At 36.4% G+C, this 20,644-nt stretch overlaps 2 protein-coding genes across 2 annotated transcripts; one reads left to right on the forward strand and one right to left on the reverse strand.

Moving 5' to 3' along the window:
- Positions 1-775: 775 nt before the first annotated feature.
- Positions 776-1,408, forward strand: LOC128550181 (E3 ubiquitin-protein ligase TRIM33-like). Its single transcript, XM_053528646.1, has one exon. The coding sequence runs from the start codon at positions 776-778 to the stop codon at positions 1,406-1,408; it is 633 nt and encodes a 210-aa protein (XP_053384621.1).
- Positions 1,409-8,016: 6,608 nt separating this feature from the next.
- LOC123536788 (uncharacterized) lies at positions 8,017-18,732 on the reverse strand. The gene is made up of 4 exons (XM_053528647.1): positions 18,696-18,732; positions 13,296-13,451; positions 11,299-12,114; positions 8,017-8,431 (listed from the first exon to the last, which is right to left on the reverse strand). The coding sequence occupies exons 1-4, from the start codon at positions 18,730-18,732 to the stop codon at positions 8,388-8,390; spliced, it is 1,053 nt and encodes a 350-aa protein (XP_053384622.1). The 3' UTR covers positions 8,017-8,387.
- Between the last annotated feature and the right edge of the window lie 1,912 nt (positions 18,733-20,644).

Consider the following 20,644-nt stretch of genomic DNA (forward strand, 5'->3'; position numbering starts at 1 on the left):
GTCAATTTTCATGATCCTAGACATAAGTGTTCTTGATTTATCATCCGGAAACGAATTGGTCTACATAGTGACAGACTGAGCGACAGACATCAGTATTCTGCAAAACAATATACCCCTCATACTTCTAAGGGGGGCATAACAATGGGAGATGATAATGAATAACAGAAAAATGACAATTACATCAGCTTACTGCAGGAAAAGTGTTTAAAGAGCCATAATGACTTTGTTTATTATGTGACTACTACACATCTATTCTTACAGATATAAAACATATCAATCTTTTTTTCAATTTTTATGTTCATTTATTCATTTCTCAATGACAAGGGTTTGAATATTTAATTCATAGTAGAAATTATTATTGAATCCTGTTCATAATTAGCTCCCTTTATGGTTCTGGATCATTTAAATTCATGTGCGATATTGAAAGTAGTGCTTTTCTAACCATGAAAATATGCAAACCTTCTATTTAGACTATTGCTTTTTTGTTATTCTATAAAATCGAAAGCCTTATAGGACTTTAAGTGAGTTAAAATTTTAACCGATTTGTCTTATCACAATGACACACAATTGTGTCCTGTGTTTTGACACACATAAAAACAAAGTAAATAAACCTGATAACAGTGATAAATCAGACCCGTGATTGCATTGATACTGGTTCTCTGACACTGGATTTTGTGTGAAAATATTTCTTACATAAAATAAAAACTAAAACATACTGACCTTAAAATATACAGACACAAAGGATAAATAAAATTTATCTAAACTGTTAACAAAAATGGCAGTGTCAGGACGTAAACTTCCAGATTTCCAATCTTCAGTATCAAAAGGTTCAGCAGAGGATTTTAACCACGAGTGTGATCCCTGTTTGAGTGATGGTCTACATGAAGATGCCCATGGTTACTGTGTAGACTGCAAGGAATATCTCTGCAAAAACTGCTTTAAATTTCACCAAAGAACTAAGGTTTTTAATCAACATCAACTGCTGGACAAAGATGACATGGGTTTCTATGAAACTGCTTCAACACCATCTCAAGTAAGCACTGAAAAATGTACAAGACATGCTAACGAGGTAATCAAGTTCTTTTGTCCAGAACACAAGGCACTTGGTTGTCATGACTGCATGACCATGGATCATAGGACATGTAAGATTGACTACATACCAGATAACTGTGCAGGAATAGGGGATAGTGAAGAATACAAGGGGACAATGTGGCTGTTGAATCAAAAGTTGAAAGAAATAGATTCCGTAATGAAAAAGGCAACAGTCAGGGATAAGGAGATTGATGTTTGTTATGACAACCTCAACCAGGAAATTGTCAAATTCCGAAAAGAAATAAATGATCGCTTAGACCAACTGCAAAAACAAATTGAGAAAGAGGCTGACAGAAAGAAATCTGATGATAAATAAGTCATCAAGAAAGCGCTTCAAACATGTACAAATGTTTCTGCCGATATGAAAAAACTTCAGTCAAATCTAAGTTCTAACAATCAATCAAAACAGAATGGGCATTTTTACATAAACATTAAACAAACTAAATCCAAACTAAAGTCAGATGAAACAGAGAAGGCCGAAGGAACTTTAGAAAAGACCAACATGCAATACACATTTGAACGTAACAAAAACTTAGAAGATATACTGTTCAAACCAAATATTCTTGGTAGCCTCAACCTATCCAACAACCTAGTCCTACCACGAAAGGAAGTTGACAAGCTTATCGGAAAAGAAGATATAAATGTAGGAACAAAGTCAGATACTTATAAAAGCCTTATTACAGGATGTGCTGTCTTGTCTTCTAACAAACTGGTGCTGGTTGATAACAATAATAGCAAGCTTAAAGTTGTAGACATACAAAGAAAAACTGTGAGAGAAGAGAAAGCACTTGACTCCAGACCATGGGATATTGCTGCAATGCCTGGGGACCAGATTGCTGTTACACTGCCAGACAACAGGGAGGTTATCATAATAAAGGCAGCCAGTAACCTGTCAAATGTCCACAACATTTCAGTTCTAAAATCTAAATGCTATACTATAACTTATCATCAAGATCATCTCTATGTTGTTTGCCACAGCCCTTACAGAGTTCTGGTACTGGATACACAAGGCATTGTCTGGTACATGATCTCACTGAATAATGACATATTTGATGCTCCACATTGTATTGTGGTAAGTGAGGATTCTAGACATATCTATATCAGCAACTACGGTAGCCACTGTATAGTCAGTATAACATTACAAGGTGATGTATCAGCTGTATACAAACACGAGGAACTTAGAGGACCAATAGGAATGGTGACGTTAGATGATGGATCATTGCTGGTGTGTTTCTACCAAACTGCCACCATTCATCATGTATCAGGAAACTTGAAGCAAGGTCAAATAATAGATGGTCTATCATCCCCATGGTCTATATGCTACAGTCATCATCATGATAAAGTCTATATTGGCTGCTATGATAATAATCTGAAGAGTTACAGTTTGAAATAAAATGTAAATACCTACTGCAGTTCCCTAGTATGAAAATCAACTTTCTCTAATACTTTAATCTGTAAATAATCTTTACTTGCTTTGTTAAAACAACAAAACTGAGATAAAGTGTCTACCTTTGTCATAAATAACAACAGCTGTTTAAATTATTAATAAATACTTTTAAATAATTTAATATTGTACTGAAACAGTCCTATAAACAATGAAAAAGAAATGTTTTCTCATTTGAAATGTGATATTCAGAATCTGCATTCTGTTTTTATCACATCATTAACACTGTATTTCGTTAATAAGTTTGCAAAAGACCATTTAACAAGATCTACTTTAGTAAACAAACTATATGTGTATATGCAAAATATTCATTTAATAGTACACTGCACTGTATTGTTGACTTTTATTTTTTAAAGTTTCTGTGAGAATAAGCTAAACAAAACCCCAGTTTCAAAGAAATATGGACCATAATATGTCCTGTATAGAAATATATTGTATGGTCATGTGGAACAATTGCCAATCATTTGACTGCAGGAGCACAATATAATATAGAATATAGAATACAGAATAAGTTTTTTTCTACATCTGTACTGCATAATTTTAATGTAAACTTTCATTGTTCATATATCCCATGAATATGATATATCAGTATTTATCAGAAATAAATATCTTTTTATCTCATTAAATGTGTTGCTTTACATTCTTTTCTATTCATCTACATTTATATAGGTACAGTATAGGTTATAAATGCAAAAGGCTACTGTCAGTTTCACTGATGGGAAAAGAACAGGTGCTCATAAATCCTCATTATGTTGAGCACCAGCTGTAACATTGGTGGACTAGTATTTTATCCCAAGTCAGCTACAAACCTAGTCATATGAAAGTAATCAATCCCAGTAAAGCTCAAATCAATTTTGGCTGATACCATAACCTCTAAAAAGAAAACAAGAGCTGTCCGTAAGACAGCGCGCTCGACTTTTCTCAGTGCTTGACTCTGAATAAGAGACTTGCCAGTAAAAAAATTCCAAGTTAAAAAGAGACATAACTCTGTCAAAATTCTATCACAGTTAGGAGGATTGTTTCATCTGGTGTAGACTTTGATAGTAAATAACTATTTTGAGTTTCAAGTCAAAAGCTTTAATATTAACAGAGATATTTGACTTTATCAAAAATTTTAACAAAAAATTCCAAGTTAAAAAGGGGCATAATTCTGTCAAAATTTAAAATTCAGAGTTATGGGGATTGTTTCTCCTTGTGCAGGCTTTGATTGTAAATAAGTATTTTAAGTTTCAAGTCAAAAGCTTTGTTAGTAACGTTAGAGATATCTGACTTTATCAAAAACTTTAACAAAAACTTCTAATTGTAGTTTAAGTTTCAAGTCAATAGCTTTGAAAGTAACAGAGATATTTGACTTTATCAAAAAATTTAACAAAACATTTTAAATTAAAAAGGGGCATATTTCTGTCAAAATTCAAATCAGAGTTATGGGGATTGTTTCTCCTGGTGTAGACTTTGATAGTTAGTAACTATTTCAAGTTTCAAGTCAATAGCTTTGATAGTAACAGAGATATCTAGGACAAATTAACCAGGCCCCTGGTGGCCATGCTTTTTAATGCTTTTCAATGAAACAGGTTGATTTACTTTAAAGGAGTTTATGGTTTAGTGAAGTGTCACCATAGGTGACTGCACCTACAAAATTATCTTATTATTTTCTAATTAAGCTTGTATTTAAAGGCGTTCGCTACAGTTTCTGTATAAGGGATGGACAAAATATTTATCATTCTAACATGACCAACAAATAACATACATGTAGAGCAAAATCTATCACGGGTTATTCTGCAATAAACCACTCACTCACGTGCAATGACGTCATCCGATCCAGGTGCGTAGCACGGTCGTAAAAAGTTTCTATATTTTCTAACAAAGTGATACTAGTATTTCGTGTTAGAATCGTGAAACAACTTCCCAAGTGTGACTTATCGTAGAATAACCAGAGTTTTTCGTTCTTATGCGAAACAATATATCACTCAGGCCTACGGCCTTCGTTATATATTCTTACGCATAAGAACTCAAAACTTGGGTTATTCTACGATAAACCACGTTTGGGAACTTATTATTTCTTCATTCTAACACGACCAGCAAATAACCTACATATACTGTATACATGTTTAGAGCAAAATCTATCTCGGGTTATTCTTCAATAAACCACTCGCGTGCAATGACGTAATCCGATCCAGGTGCGTAGCACGGCCGTAAAAAAGTTGTTAATACCATTTTTTCTAGCACTGTCGATACTAGTATGTCGTGTTAGAATCGAAATATTAAGTTCCCAAGAGTGATTTATCGTAGAATAACCTGACATCTTCGTTCTTATGCGAAACAATATCAGTCAGGCCTACGGCCTTCGTGATATATTCTTACACGTAAGAAATAAAAAACGCGTTATTTCAGAAATAATAAGTTCCAAAAATTGTTTTGAGTTCTTATGCGTAAGAATATATCACTCAGGCCGTATATTATTTCGCATAAGAACAAAATACTCGGGTTTTTCTACGATAAATCACACTTGGGAAGTTGTTATTGCGATTCTAACACGAAATACTAGTACAACAGTGTTAGAAAAAATGGTAACTACTTTTTACGGCTGTGCTACGCACCTGGATCGGATGACGTCATTGCACGCGAGTGGTTTATTGCAGAATAACCCGAGATAGATTTTGCTCTACATATATGTAGGTTATTTGCTGGTCGTGTTAGAATCTACGATAAACCACGTTTGGGAACTTTTTATTTTTTTTAAGTAACAGAATTTCTTCAAACTCAAGTTACTGACCACCATCTAAGAAACAAAGATACAAACGTATGGTGTCATTGGACTCAGTGAAGGTAGTGCTTGGGTTTTCAGGACCGTCTTGACTGCTCTGACAAGTTCATATTTTGAGAGTATTACTGGAATTTGACCTATGACCTTGACCCCTAGCCGATCGGGTTTGAATCTGACGTGGCCTCTTTTCTCTAGGTACTGACTTGTCCTTTGCAACAAGGTATCATTTATTAAAATCGGACATCAGGTTATGAAGATATATGCTTCTCAGACAAGGACCACCCCACTATTTAATATAGGCCTATGCAGGCCTACAAAGTACGCATATTTTAACGAAAATTATGGAAATGTCGCTTCGTATTGTCGACTATAACTTCGCGTGTCGTGTATCGTTTGGAATTGTCGCGTGTCGACCCTCATCCAAACCCGCGACACGCGACATACGATACGACATTTGGAAAATGTCGCTCCGCGTTGTCGAACGTCGTTTGAGATTATCGCATGTCGTTTGATAATGTCGCCGTCGCGTTTGCAGGGTCGAAACACGACAACGCGAAGTGACATCGCCACATTACGAAGTGACATAGCGACAATGCGATACGACGCTCGACAACGCGAAGTGACATCGCGATATATCGTGCTTTTGAAAGGCAACATTTCAAAGTGGATATCGCGACATTGCCGTTTGGGATTGTCGCCGTCGTTTGCGATTGTCGGGTGTCACTTCGTAATGTCGCTATGTCACTTCGCGTTGTCGTGTGTCGGCCCCACAAACGCGACGGCGACATTATAAATGGCCCCAACAGGATTCCGTAGATAATTAACTAGTAGCACTGCAAGATATATAAAAACATCTGGGAAAAGTAGTATTACAAATATTGCGTTTTGACTGTGTGCTTACAAGGAAACTGAACAAAATTAATGGGAACTAATGCAGAGAGTATGAAGTTATTTAAAACGTGTACAGAGAGGTTCAATAATCCGAGAGGATAAAATGATTGCGCACCTGTTAGTTGGCGTTCCATAGCCTACAGAGACTATATTTGTGACAGTCTAATGGGCTGTTATCCTATCATAAAATGAAAACGGTAACTTGACCTCAGAATTTTAAATTCCAAGTTTGTTTTTTTTTAAAGGAAAACCATCATTTTAATTAGGACAATACATAGCTAAATATGGTAGACGGGGTGCTAAGTTTAAACCTACGAACACTTGATTTGTTTGTGTATACATGTTTTAATATTTCGAGACAGGACCGGACAGATAGCGACAGAATTATGAATTTAAAATCTGAATTTTGATGTTCGATCCTACTTTAAGGCCTGTTTAAAATGTTTTTTGTGTACGGGTGCTTATTAGAGCCAAATCAAGCAAGATCTATTCTGAACTGCGCTTAGGGTGGCAAGGCTTGTCCGAAACTCTTGTTCGAACCTGAATCCACTGCGTCAGAATAATCAGCCCATTCTCCCTCACTGTCACTGTGTCAGCAAAGTCAATGGTTTATCCGAATTTATTTCTTTTTTATATGGGTTTCTAAAGCGCTGACTCGGAAGACTTGGAACATTTTTGCTTGGACAGACGTCTTTCGTTTTCGAATCAGTCGCGGCGGGATCCACGTGATGTTTCGGTATCTAACACACAGGGAAATCTCCTAATTCAGTAACCAGGTTTGCTTATAATATTCTTACTTGGCTTTTTAATAATGCTTCCTTCGACACAAAGCGTCTGCATGATACTGTCAAAACTTCGGACAAATGTTTTTTTTATGGACCAAATGCGTTGGAAACGTGCACACTGGGATTTGGGCGAAATGTTTGCAGAAATGTGACAATATGTGGTAGACGCTTTGTGCTGAAGAAAGCACTTGTTTTCCTCCATCTTCCGTCTATTAATAAAAATGAGCCGTGCCATGAGAAAACCAACATAGTGGGTTTGCGACCAGCATGGATCCAGACCAGCCTGCGCATCCTCGCAGTCTGGTCAGGATCCATGCTGTTCGCTTTTAAAGCCTATTGGAATTGGAGAAACTGTTAGCGAACAGCATGGATCCTGACCAGACTGCGCGGATGCGCAGGCTGGTCTGGATCCATGCTGGTCGCAAACACACTATGTTGGTTTTCTCATGGCGCGGCTCAATTATAAATAAAAAGCGCTACTTGAAGTGAGTAATTTTTTCGTGCGGACGATAACGTAAAGTCATGTGACGGCTAGAATAGACGGCTATATTCCCCGCTTCTGTTATGAATAATGAAAGCGTGGATGGTACAGTTAAGTATTTTTATAGTGTCACAAGTTCCGCACATCTTATTGATGAGGGAGATGATCTTTAAAAAATTGAAGGCTCAAACATTTAAATCGTCTTGGTAAGGGGGATATTACAGCCAAGTCATTAAAATCCTTCAGGGTAAATAGGAGATACAGAGCAGACACAAAATGGAAGGTTCAAACATTTGACCTTGCGTTGTGACATTGACCTTGAGCCTACATTGCTGACTCATAAGTTCTGCACATCGTCTAAATGGAATGATCATTTGACCCAGGTTTCATGAAAATCCTTCCAAGAGGTTTAAGTTTTATGGAACGGACGGACGGAAGGACGGATTCCTACAGCCCCTCCCATCATTCGATGAGTATTCATTTGGATATCTTAAAATTACGATGGCGAAGTCATCATGTTTATCTGAAATGTAAATGGACACATACTCTCAACAATACATTGCGTTTGTTATTTTTATTAAACAACAGAACTATTTCATAAACGAATTCAGTTAACAAAACAACAAGTGTACAAGAACATTTTAAACAACTGAATATCTTAATCGCAAAGAAAACAATATTCCAAGAAGTATATTCATTTTAATGAAGAAATAAACAAGTGAGTGTTTCATAATCCATAATTAACGTAGAAGAAGCAATTACGTGCACTGAAGTGCATGAGAACGTTGTCATTATTACTAATTTCAAATCAACTTTGTACGATATGAGTTCAGACAGTTTCTAAATCTTTTCTATGGCGATCCCCAGCTATAAGCCGATCTCCAGCTACAAGTCGATCCCCAGCTACTTAAGATATGACCATATTCTAAATTATTTGCGCATTGCATCTCTATCATTCCCTTTGTCGCGTTTTCCTGTAAAATATAAAGCATTTATTTTATGCTAACTGATGAATTACAGTGTTTTATAATCCATGTCACTCACGGATATCACTCACTGTGAATGCCGATCTACTTGTTCATTGTGTGTGAATTTTAAGTTATTTGCTTAAAACATGATGAAACTTATAGTCGCACTTTGTTCTTTATAGTAAATTTCTCGATTCAAATTATTTTACTTAATAAGAATTTCATAACGTTATGCAGCAAAAATAAAATAAAATGGAACTTTATGTTGTCTGACGTCATGTCAGTTTACGCGGGTCTGTTTCCCGCGCTAAGATTAAATTTTATTGAAAAATGCACATCTCAAGGTAATTAATCATAAAATAAAAAGAAAAATTTGTTTGTTTTGAGTGAATATGGAATATTTATTTTATGCTAACTAATGAAATACTGTATTCTATCAGTTAAATACTTTTTATATCTCATCACTCACACTGTAAAATATGAAATCTATATTTTCACATTGCGAGAGATATAGCTCCGCCCCCTTATAAATTGTGTGTGAATTTTAGATTATTTACTTAAATCAGGATGAAAATTGTAGTCGCACTTTGTTCTATATAGTATATTTCTCGATTCAAGTAAGTTTACTTAAAGAGAATTTCATAACGTTATGCAGCAAAAAAATAAGGTAAAATGGAACTTTATGTCGTGTGCGTCTTTCTAATGTCACAGCACGTCTGACGTCATGTATATTTACACGTGTCCGTTTCTCGCGCTGAGATTAAAAATTGTTGCAAAATGCACATCTCACCGTAATTGAGCATAAAATAAAAAGAAAATTTGTTTGTTTTTCGTGAATATTGAATATATCTCACCTCGAAGTGAGAAAATGTTTACATTTTCACTCGCGCTATGCGCTCGTGAAAATATTTGAAATTTTCTCACTTCTCAGTGAGATATATTTCATATTCACTAAAAACAAACAAATATCCTCTACATATTTAACACATGTATTTCTGAACTTCAGGTTAAACCCTATTTTCATTAGTTTATTAGCACAAGGACGGATCAAGGGAGCGCCCTAAATTCAAATATCAGTTCTTTCAATATATACCACGAGTATGTATATGCATCAAGGTGGAAAAAAAGAAAAGTGGGCGGTGGCCACACGATACCAAGAGACGAAAGCGGGTGGTGGCCACGCGATACCATGAGACAAAAGAGGGAGGTGGCCACGCGATACCTCGAGATAATATCAAGACACATAAGGAAGTATACAGTGCCACAACCAGAGCAGTGGCTAAAACGGAGTAATTCTTTTCATCAAAATGAAAGCACGAGTTATGAAACCTATGTCAATTAGTTGGTATTATAATGACGAAGTATGTGAAGTTTTATTTTAGCTGTGGTATGTAGTCATTGATATATTTACTTAGTAACAATCGCGAACATAATTTGTTGAAAAAAAAGGCTGGGCATAATTTCATTAAATGTAGGCAAGCATTATGGAGCCTTTGCCATGCATGCATTTGGAATATAGCAAAAGCATCGATGACTTCCGTCACTAAAAAGTTGTCATCTTTGTCTAACTGATTTATGAGAAAATTAAAAGATGACACCATGTCAAATATTCATACTTAGACTATGTAGAAATATCACATTACACAATTTGCTGTGTGTGTAACGAAACGAACCGTGCAACCACCAATGGAACATGCATGCTAAGTTTCATCAATTTGTTACTTTTGGTTTCAGACATGTCGGTTGAAACAAATCTTGACGAACGGCCAGACGGGCAGACAGACAGACAGATGTTGAGTGATAATAACAGCTCATCTTGAGCGCCTTGTGTTCTAATGAGCTATAAACTAACAGTACTGCACTTAAATTTCCAAGCCACTTAAAACTTTGTTGTTCAAATCTAGCAAAAATGTGTCTTTATTAGATGTAAATTCAAACCAACTCAGACAAGAACAGCTGTCGGAGGACAGCAATGCTCGACTATTCCACTGCCTTGTCAATTGAATGAATATATGTAAAAAGGGGGCATAATTTTGAAAAAAAGCAAAACAGAGTTATTGAACTCGTGCATTGAAAGTCAGTTCTTCACAATGAATGTGTGTGTGAAGTTTCAATCCATTAGTTATGTAGTCTTGCCTACATATGTATACTATGATGGTAAACAAGTGGTTAAAGTTTCAAAGCCATATTACAAACAGGTTAGGCAAAATATGGGCTAGTATAAAAAATTTAACCGATTTCCAGGTCCAAAAAAGGACATATTTCAGCAAAAATAGTTAACGAGTTATGTACTCTTACCTACAGACGGAGATCATACCGATAAACAAGTTTCAAAGTTTGAAAGTCACATGTCAGATAGTTTTGACAAAACGTTGACTTGTACGAAAACTGAACAAAGAGGGCCATAATTCAGCCAAAAAACTGTTGACAGAGTTATGTACTCTAGTCTACAGATAGAGACTATAATGATAAACAAATGATAAATGTTTCAAACCCTTTGCCAAACAGTTTACACAAAATATGAACTGGTACGAAAAACTTAAACAGGATTTGTATGTTAAAAGGTGCCATAATTCAGCCAAAATCCTTGGAGTTATTTACTCTTGCCTAAAATTGTACATAGTGATGGTACACAAGTGTTGAACGTTTCAAAGTTTTATCTCAAAAAGTTTTGTTAAAATATGGACTGGTACGAAAAACTTAACCAAAATGTGGAAAGTCGAGCTAAACACTTAACAAAATCGAGACGTCGATGTATGGGTGAGTTCAATAGCTCTCCGAATAGTGTTAAGAAAACTTTTCAAATATACGGAGAATGAAACAAAACTTTGTTAGTTTACCAAGTATAGGATCTATCTAGAATTTGTACTTACTAGAGCACATGCTACAACACTCCTCTTCAAAAAGGTCGCACATTTTTTCCATATCACCATCTACACCCCATTTCAACAGATCTTCACAACTAGAATTGTTGTACCCTGTATCTTCGCATTCGTCGGGTTGCTTTTCCTCGCTAGTATCGGAACACATTTTACAGCATTCCTTACCAAAAAGGCCACACATTTCTTTCATATCGCCGTCTACCCCCCACTTGAGCAGAGATTCACAAGTCGATCCGCCATAGCCTTTGTCCACGCATTCATCCGGTTTATTGCCATTGTCACCGTCAGAGCACGTGGCGCAGCACGTATCCTCCCACCCTAAGCAAAATGAATCGAAGTCATTGTAATAAATAGCCTCCAGCACCTCACGACAGGCACTGTATTCATCTTTACACTCTTCTGACTTTGTTTCCCAGCTAAGACATGTTCCACAACACCACCAGTCGTATCCATATTTTCCGCAAAATTTAACGAGATTATTGTCATAATAATCTCGAAGCCAACTTCCACATTCTGCGTAATCGTCTGCACATTTTTCAGGATTTTCTGTAGAGTATGTAGAATACGTTTCAGTCGATCCAGTTAAGTATGTTGAAGATCCAGACGACCACGTTGACGACATTTCAGTTGGAGAAGACCAGGATGACGTCATTGTGGATGATTGCGTTGTCATTTCCGATGACTCTGTTGTCATTTCCGTCCTTTGAGAAGGCATGTCGGTAGGCAAATTTACCGTTGGTAGAGGGAAATCTGTTGCTTGAAACTGTTTCAGATGCTGCCTATTAGCTGTCTTCTGCGCTCGATTGGCTAGAATAAACATAATATAAACGATGAGCACCTTGATGCTAGTTTTTCATTTAATTTTTGCGGGCATTGTCATCGTTGTTGACCAATATTACCGACAGAGATGAAAATTACTTATTTCACGTAAAAGAAAGAAGAGCATTAATTGGTTTCAGTTGAACATTAATTAAATTGCAGATTTCAAGCCTCAAACAACTAGAGAAAGGTTTAAACAATGGTACTTCTGTTAATCTGGTGTTAATGATATATATGCCCGATTTGTTGACTAAATTCTAACCAAATGATTACGATGACTTGGCCTCAGCATGTTTTTGCAGGTAAGTTAAAAGTTTAAAGGTAAACTGGAATTCTGACCAGGATAAAGTATAGGTTGGCTGTTACAAACAGGTTAGCAGCACATATAGACAAGTTTAAACATTTTCTGATGGAAAAAGTGTTACAACATTATTTCGTTACATCGAGTTAACCGAGGCTATACGTCGACAGCTGAGGCTATATGTCGATAACTGAGGCTACATGTCGACAAGTAAGGCTTTATGTTGCATGTTCACTTTCCAAGAGTGTAACAGTCGATGAAGACCTCGTTCTCCTCAAGCTAACTTGGTAACTTACTTTGAGGGGAAAAAATTACGTCGGGCCAAAAATGCAGAGACACAACAACGGTAATCACATAGTCATTTAGGCTGCATTACAGACATTCTAACATAAGTACTCATGTAACTATGGGGAACAGGTTCATGTTTCTAACGGATGGCAAAATAACACTAACACATGTCCAACGGAAAATCAGTGCCAATAGGCAATGAATAAGACAATGATTAAAATTAAGATCTGAAAAATAGAAAGCTCTGAAGAGGTATGTAGGTATGGTTAACCCTTATCCTGTTAAATTTCTATAATGAACTTGTTCATCTCTCAGTTTGAACAGTACCATTACCAGTTAAACGGAGTGCTTACCAAAGAGTTACTGAACGGAGAACGGATCATGATCAGACTGCATGGATGTGGATGTGCAGGCTAATGTTGGTCTACACTGGTCGCAAAGGCAGAATCACTTGCCACCAGCAGGCTAAGGGTTAAATCATGGAATACTCTTGCAAATGTATGAAAACAATTTGGAAAGCTTTCATAGTTACTGCAAATGGACATTTTAAATAAACATGAAATGCAGGGATGTATTTTACCAAGTAATCTTTTCGTTCTGTCTTCACTACTAGTACTTCTTCTAATCGGTATATTCGGTTGGGTTCTCTTGACATCATATCGTTGGGATGATAGTAAATCACGTCTAACACCAGGGGACGCTTTCAACACATCAACGATTTCAGCGTGTATACACGCTGCAATAAATAAAACATGGAAACATAATTTATGTTCATTTTTTAAAGTTATTTTATTGTACTGGAATGATTTTATATATTCCGAAAAAGAGCATAACTAAAAATCAAAGATCGCGTATGAAACGCCGGACAATGAAAATGTACACAACCGAGTTTAATACGTTAAGTTTGACAAAGAAGAACATATGAGCCGAGCCATGGGAAAACCAACATAGTGGGTTTGCGACCAGCAATGATCCAGACCAGCCTGCGCATCCGCGCAGTCTGGTCAGGATCCATGCTGTTCGCTAATGGTTTCTCTAATTGCAATAGGCTTTGAAAGCGAACAGCATGGATCCTGACCAGACTGCGCGGATGCGCAGGCTGGTCTGGATCCATGCTGGTCGCAAACCCACTATGTTGGTTTTCTCATGACACGGCTCATATCGAAAACAAAAAGATAAGTTACTACAGATACATACAATATACCACAGGGTAAATTTAATAATGATTTATTGTTGGATATGTGCCTTGATATCGAAATGGCATTTTGAAGACATAGTCTTAAATTGAATTTGGTTCCGTAACGAACAGAATAAGTATGCAGTTTACATTCTGGTAATATTCGTCACTTCAATCGTTCTTATTTCTAAACCGTCTTCTTGCCTTTCAATAGAGAATGCAGACGTATGAATCTTACCTGGGTTACCAGGATAGAATGTCTAATATTCTTTTGTCCAAAAAGGGCCATAATTCAGACTAATAAATGTGATTTAAACTGTTAAAAGTCCGGTCAATATTCTTGTACAAATTATGTTGGTAATTATAAACCGTAGGACGAGTCGAGTGTATAGTTGATATATATACATGTAATTTATTTGTTTTGTTGAGTTTAACGTCGCACCGACAAAATTATACTTCATATGGCGATTTTCCAGTTTTGGAGGTGGAGGAAGACATCAGGTGCCCCTCCGTGCATGCATTATTTCATCACTAGCGGGTCCCTGGGTAGAGCCACCGACCTTCCGTAAGCCCCGAGTGAGGTTCGAACCCACATCGGTGAGGGGCAAGTGATAAGAAGTCAAAGACCTTAACCACTCGGCCACGGAGGCCCCCTTTATACATGTAAGGAGTATAAAATTCAGTTCAATTGACAAGACTGTGTTGGTTTGTCAATCTACATTATCATTTCCATTAGGTGGAAATTGTCGGAATTTAGTACGTTTTTAGGGGTTGAGAACACAAGCAAATGTGACGGACTGCCAGTCCAAATACTATATAGACTTCCCAGATCTTCGGCATCGAGGACATAAAAACAATGTATGTACCACACGAAACAGATACGAAGTAAAATTTAACCAACAACTGCTTAGCCCAAAAATGCTTTGTCAAAAGGAAAATAAGAGTTATGGAACCTGTGCATCGGATGTCGTCTCATAATGAGCAAGTGTGGGAAGCATTTCCAAATTCGGATTTGGGTGGATTTAGGTGTAGGAATACGAGTATTTATTCCTGATGTCAGGTAATAAAACTTGTATAGAATGACTTACCGATCTACGACAGTAGTCAAAACTATTGGTTCGTGGTCCCTTGGACCCCGGGCAATAGTTTTTGCTATAGACTGGCATTATATCGTATATAATTCCTTACATAGGCTGCCGGTTCATGATTTGTTTGTTTGTTTGTTGGTTTTGGGTTTAACGCCGTTTTAACAGTATTTCAGTCATGTAACGGCGGGCAGTTAACCTAACCAGTGTTCCTGGATTCTTTACCAGTACAAACCTGTTCTCCCCAAGTAACTGCCAACTTCCCCACATGAATCAGAAGTGGAGGACTAATGATTTCAGATACAGTGTCGTATATCAAATAGTCACGGAGAACATACGCCCCGCCTGAGGATCGAACTCACGACCCCGCGATCCGTATACCAACACACTTCCTACTGAGCTAAGCGGGCGGGCTTCATGATTTGTACAAATTGTATCTAGGCTGACCTAATGAAATAACGTATCCCAGAGAATACTCATTTATTTATTCAATTTGTTGGGGTTAACATCGCACCGACACAATTATAGGTAATATGGTGACTTTCCAGACTTGAGTGTGTAAGAGGACCCAAAGTGCCCCTCCTTGCATTATCCCTTCACGGGCGAGCACCTGGATAGAACTACCGGCCTACCGTAAGTCAGCTGGATAGCTTCCTCACAAGAAGAATTCAACGCATTGAGAGTGAGGCTCAAACCCACATCGGTGAGGGGCAAGTGATTCGAAGTCAGCGACCTTAACCTGTTAACCACTCGGGCCCCTATAGAAGTACTCGTAGATGAACTAGAATTGCTGTAGCTGACAACTATGGCACTGTAGAAAACCGTAACAAATATAAACCATGTACAGTGACTTACCTTACTGGAAAACCATAAATATAAATAAACCATATACAGTGCCATAGTTGTCAGCTACAGCAAATACAAATGAGATTTAAAAAATATGAAACTGTAATAGTATAGGATTTATTAACCGTCTGATATTCAAAACATTTTTGCTTGGCTAAACTCGAAATAAAATCTGAAGGAGCATGTAAACAGGCTGGTAACATTGCCCGATCGGGCTTACGACACAAAAAGTAGTATTTCTTGAAAAATAATGAAGATATTTCTTTCAAACTTTGTCCATTTATTAAGCATAACAAATAATACAAATTAGAATAAAAATAACTTGGTTGCTGTCAGGTTTGGTAGAATTATTTCCCCTTTTCAGAATTTTATGACGCATAATCTTTGAAGTCCAAAAAAAAATATGTTCTAATCCTAACTTTAAAACAAAAAAGGGTTCAATGGCTTTCTAATGCTCTAAATTATTGCGCTAGTAAATGAATGTATACATTTTACTCTGCTTTCACTTACAACATTATTGAGAAATGTTAGTTCTAAAAACATTGCTCATACATCTGCACTAGAAACAAAGTATTTACTCTAAATACATAGAATAAAGGTATTGGCGCACAAGTTTGGAGCAATAGAAAGCCACTGAACCTTTTCTGTTTTAAACATTGCATTAAAACATATATTGTTTGGACTTCAAAAATTATGCATCATTAAATACTGAAAAAGGGAAGTAATTCTAACAAAACTGAAGGCAACAAAGTTATTTCTATCTTGTTAAGCATTATATGGTATGCTTAACAAGAGCTGTCGGATGACAGCGCGCTCGACTATTCGAAGAATTTATTGAAGAATGGGGTCAAAATATTTCCACAGATTTTGAGACTAAACAAAAAAATGGATTAAACAAAAGATGTTCCTGTATTTGTGGATTTCGATTAGTCTTGCACTAAATGGCAATGTGTGACCATGATGGCAAATATGTTAAGTTATATGTTAGGCAAAACATGGACTTATATGAAAAATTTAACTAATTTCCAAGTCCAAAAAGGGCCATAATTCAGTCAAAATAGTTGACAGAGTTATGTACTCTTGCCTACAGATGGAAATCATGTTGATAAACTAGTGTTAAAAGTTTCAAAGCCACAGTTCAAATAGTTTTGACAAAACGCCGACTTGTTAAAAAAAACGGAACAAATTTCGAAGTCCAAAAAGGGCCATAATTCAGTCAAAATAGTTGTCAGAGTTATGTACTCTTGCCTACAGATGGAAATCATAATGATAAACAAGTGTTTAAAGTTTAAAAGCCATATGTCAAATAGTCTTGACAAAACATGGACATATACAAAACAGAACCAATTTCCAAGTTCAAAAAGGGCCATAATTCAGCCAAAAAAGATGAGAGAGTTACGTACTCTTGCCTATTGATAGAGACTATTATAATGAACAAGATATAAAAGTTTCAAAGCCATATGTCAAACACTTTACACAAAATATAAACTGGTACGAAAAACTTAACCAAGATTTCTAAGTCAAAAGGGGCCATAATTCAGTCAAAATGCCTGATGGAGTTATGTACTCTTGCCTACAACAGGACATTGTGATGGTAAACAAGTGTTGAAAGTTTCAAAGCTTTATCTCAAAAGACTTTGTCAAAATGCGGACTGGTACGAAAAACTTAACCAAGATTTCTAAGTCAAAAAGGGGCCATAATTCAACCAAAATGCTTGATGGAGTTATGTACTCTTGCCTATAACTGGACATGGTGATGGTAAACAAGTGTTGAAAGTTTCAAAGCTTTATCTCAAAAGACTTTGTCAAAATATGAACTGGTACGAAAAACTTAACCAAGATTTCTAAGTCAAAAGGGGCCATAATTCAGTCAAACTGCTTGATGGAGTTATGTACTCTTGCCTATAACTGGACATGGTGATGGTAAACAAGTGTTGAAAGTTTCAAAGCTTTATCTCAAAAGACTTTGTCAAAATGTGGACTGGTACGAAAAACTTAACCAGGGTGTGACGCCGACGCCGACACCGACGCCGACGCCGTGGTGAGTAGGATAGCTCTACTTATTCTTCGAATAGTCGAGCTAATAAATGGACCAAGTGTGACGCCGTCAATTCTGGGATGTCGGGTGTATGTAGAACGAACGTTTCTGTGCAATTTTACTATTTTTATTTTATCCACAATAGTTCAAATTAACAAAAGGTATACATTTATAACAAAATAAGTAGTCAGCTTTTGAACACTGGTTATCCAGTTAATATTAATTAGATAAGAAATTTTATATCACTTTCAACGTCGGTTAACCGAACTAACAAGAAATTAAACATTAAAGTATAACACGCTTGTTCTGTGGATGTCCACTAAATAACTGTCTTTTCTCCTGGATGCTGCATTATTTCTTATCTTTTCAATTTAAGATCTTCAACCAATGAAATCACAGATTAATATCTTGACAATCAGTATATTCGAATTATGCAAATTATTCTTATACAGTCTTCTTTAGATCTTATCACATTTATGATAGTGATCGAAGGAAGTGGCAAACAATGGAACAAAGACCTTGTTAGAAATTATCTACACTTCGCACTCTTGCATTGCATAACAAATAATCAGCTTAATTATCTACAAATATTACAGAACCTAGCAACTTAAAGTTTACAGCAGGACACAAGTTTGAAAGAAATAGCTTCATTATTTTTCAAGAAATACTACTTTTTGTGTCATAAGCCCGATCGGGCAATGTTACCAGCCTGGTAAATGTAATAAAACAGTTATTTTCTTCTATGGCTAGTTGGTTAATTTATCTTCGGACTTCGGATATATAGTTTCTGTTATTCACCGGTAAGTCATTCAATAGTTGTACAATAAATATTACCTGCCAAAATAGTCGCAGATACTACCATTAGCCACATTTTCGCTTCTGAAGTTCTGTGTTCTCCTCTACTGTATGTGTCTTTGCAGCTAATTAGTAATGTAAAAGTAAAACTACAGAAAAGCGTGAATTTCGTGCACAGTGTATCCGGTAATTCACACTTGACAGGGACGTAGCCAGCGACGAAGCCTAACACCCGTTGATTTTCATAGATGGTGCAAATAGTCAATTCTAACACTTTTTTATATAAGCAAATAAGAATTTAACCGTATATTGTCTTTTCGATAAAAAGCGTTTCTCCTAAGACCTGGCCATCCCGGTTTACTGCATCCTCCTTTTACGCCTAAAAAGAATTCCAGATTAGAAGCCCTTGTTAATGTAAATCGAACGTGTTAGAATGGATATAGATTTAAGTTCTGTGTGCTTTGTTGGCAAATCAAATACGTTATTTTTGTTCAGATGTGTCTCGTAATTTCGGCCTTCGTAATTAATCACGACGCATCTGAACGAAACACCCTGTTTTATTTGCCAACAAAGCACGAAAGACGAAAATTTATTTCCCAAAATGGAAACAAGACATTATTTCAATTCTCGAATTGACCATTTCAATAGGAATTTGAGGTAAGTGGGAAGTCTGGTACTAGTATAAAACAGCTTTTTATAGATTCAGGAGCATAAAGTTTGAACCATTTAGCTGGCTTGATAAGGAAAAATTATTAACTTGTCACTTGACCAGCTAAGATATTGAGAAAAAAAAACATTCTGGCAAAGTTTTATACAGATCAGGAAGAAATTTGAGCCTCTTTAGTTTTAATGGGGTTTATTTATAAGGCAAGCTGATGGCCTAAATTTTCAATGACGCTGACCTAGGTTCGAATTCTAACTGTGTTTTGTACGGACAAACCTTATGAACATATTTCATGTCTATCATGAAGAAAATCCGGCCTGTTAGTACTCACAAGATCTTTAAAACAAGAGCTGTCGGATGACATTGCGCTCGACTATTCGAAGAATTGATTGATGAATGGGGTCAAAATATTACCACAGATATTCAGACGAAAGACAAAACAAGATTAGACAAACAATGTTCCTGTATTTGTGGATTTCGATAAGTCTTGCACTAAATGGCAATGTGTGAACCAATTTCAAAGTCCAAAAAGGGCCATAATTCAGCCAAAATAGCTGTCAGAGTTATGTACTCTTGCCTACAGATTGAAATCATGATGATAAACAAGTGTTCAAAGTTTAAAAGCAATAGGTCAAATAGTTTTGACAAAACGTGGACTTGTATTAAAACAGAACAAATTTCCAAGTCCAAAAAGGGCCATAATTCAGCCAAAATAGATGACAGATTCATGTACTCTTTCCTACAGATAGAGACTATTATACTGAACAAGTAATAAAAGTTTCAAAGCCATAAGTCAAACACTTTACACAAAATATTAACTGGTACGAAAAACTTAACCCAGATTTCTAAGTCAAAAGGGGCCATAATTCAGCCAAAATCCTTGATGGAGTTATGTACTCTTGCCTATAACTGGACATGGTGATGGTAAACAGACGTTGAAAGTTTCAAAGCTTTATCTCAAAAGACTTTGTCAAAATATGAACTGGTACGAAAAACTTAACCATGATTTCTAAGTCAAAAGGGGCCATAATTCAGCCAAAATCCTTGATGGAGTTATGTGCTCTTGCCTATAACTGGTCATGGTGATGGCAAACAAGTGTTGAAAGTTTCAAAGTTTATCTCCAAAGACTTTGTCAAAATGTGGACTGGTACGAAAAACTTAACCAAGGTGTGACGCCGACGCCGACGCCGTGGTGAGTAGGATAGCTCTACTTATTCTTCGAATAGTCGAGCTAAAAATGACCTAGTGACCTAGTTTATGACCCAAGTTGACAATTTTGAACTTGACCTTTGATACATAAAATGAGTTACATGTAGAAAACAA

The sequence above is a fragment of the Mercenaria mercenaria genome, chromosome 17, assembly GCF_021730395.1.
Source record: "Mercenaria mercenaria strain notata chromosome 17, MADL_Memer_1, whole genome shotgun sequence".
NCBI classification, from domain to species: Eukaryota; Metazoa; Mollusca; class Bivalvia; order Venerida; family Veneridae; genus Mercenaria; species Mercenaria mercenaria.

What these genes read in the sequence shown, in the direction of transcription:
- LOC123536788 (XM_053528647.1), bottom strand. Translation starts at nt 18,732, where the DNA reads ATGTGGCTAATGGTAGTATCTGCGACTATTTTGGCAG. An exon ending in CAGAACGAAAAGATTACTTG is followed by an intron (nt 12,115 to 13,295) that starts GTAAAATACATC and finishes TGTTTATTCTAG; the next exon opens with CCAATCGAGCGCAGAAGACA. An exon ending in GTGTTGTAGCATGTGCTCTA is followed by an intron (nt 8,432 to 11,298) that starts GTAAGTACAAAT and finishes TATATTTTACAG; the next exon opens with GAAAACGCGACAAAGGGAAT.
- LOC128550181 (XM_053528646.1), top strand. Translation starts at nt 776, where the DNA reads ATGGCAGTGTCAGGACGTAAACTTCCAGATTTCCAATCTTCAGTATCA.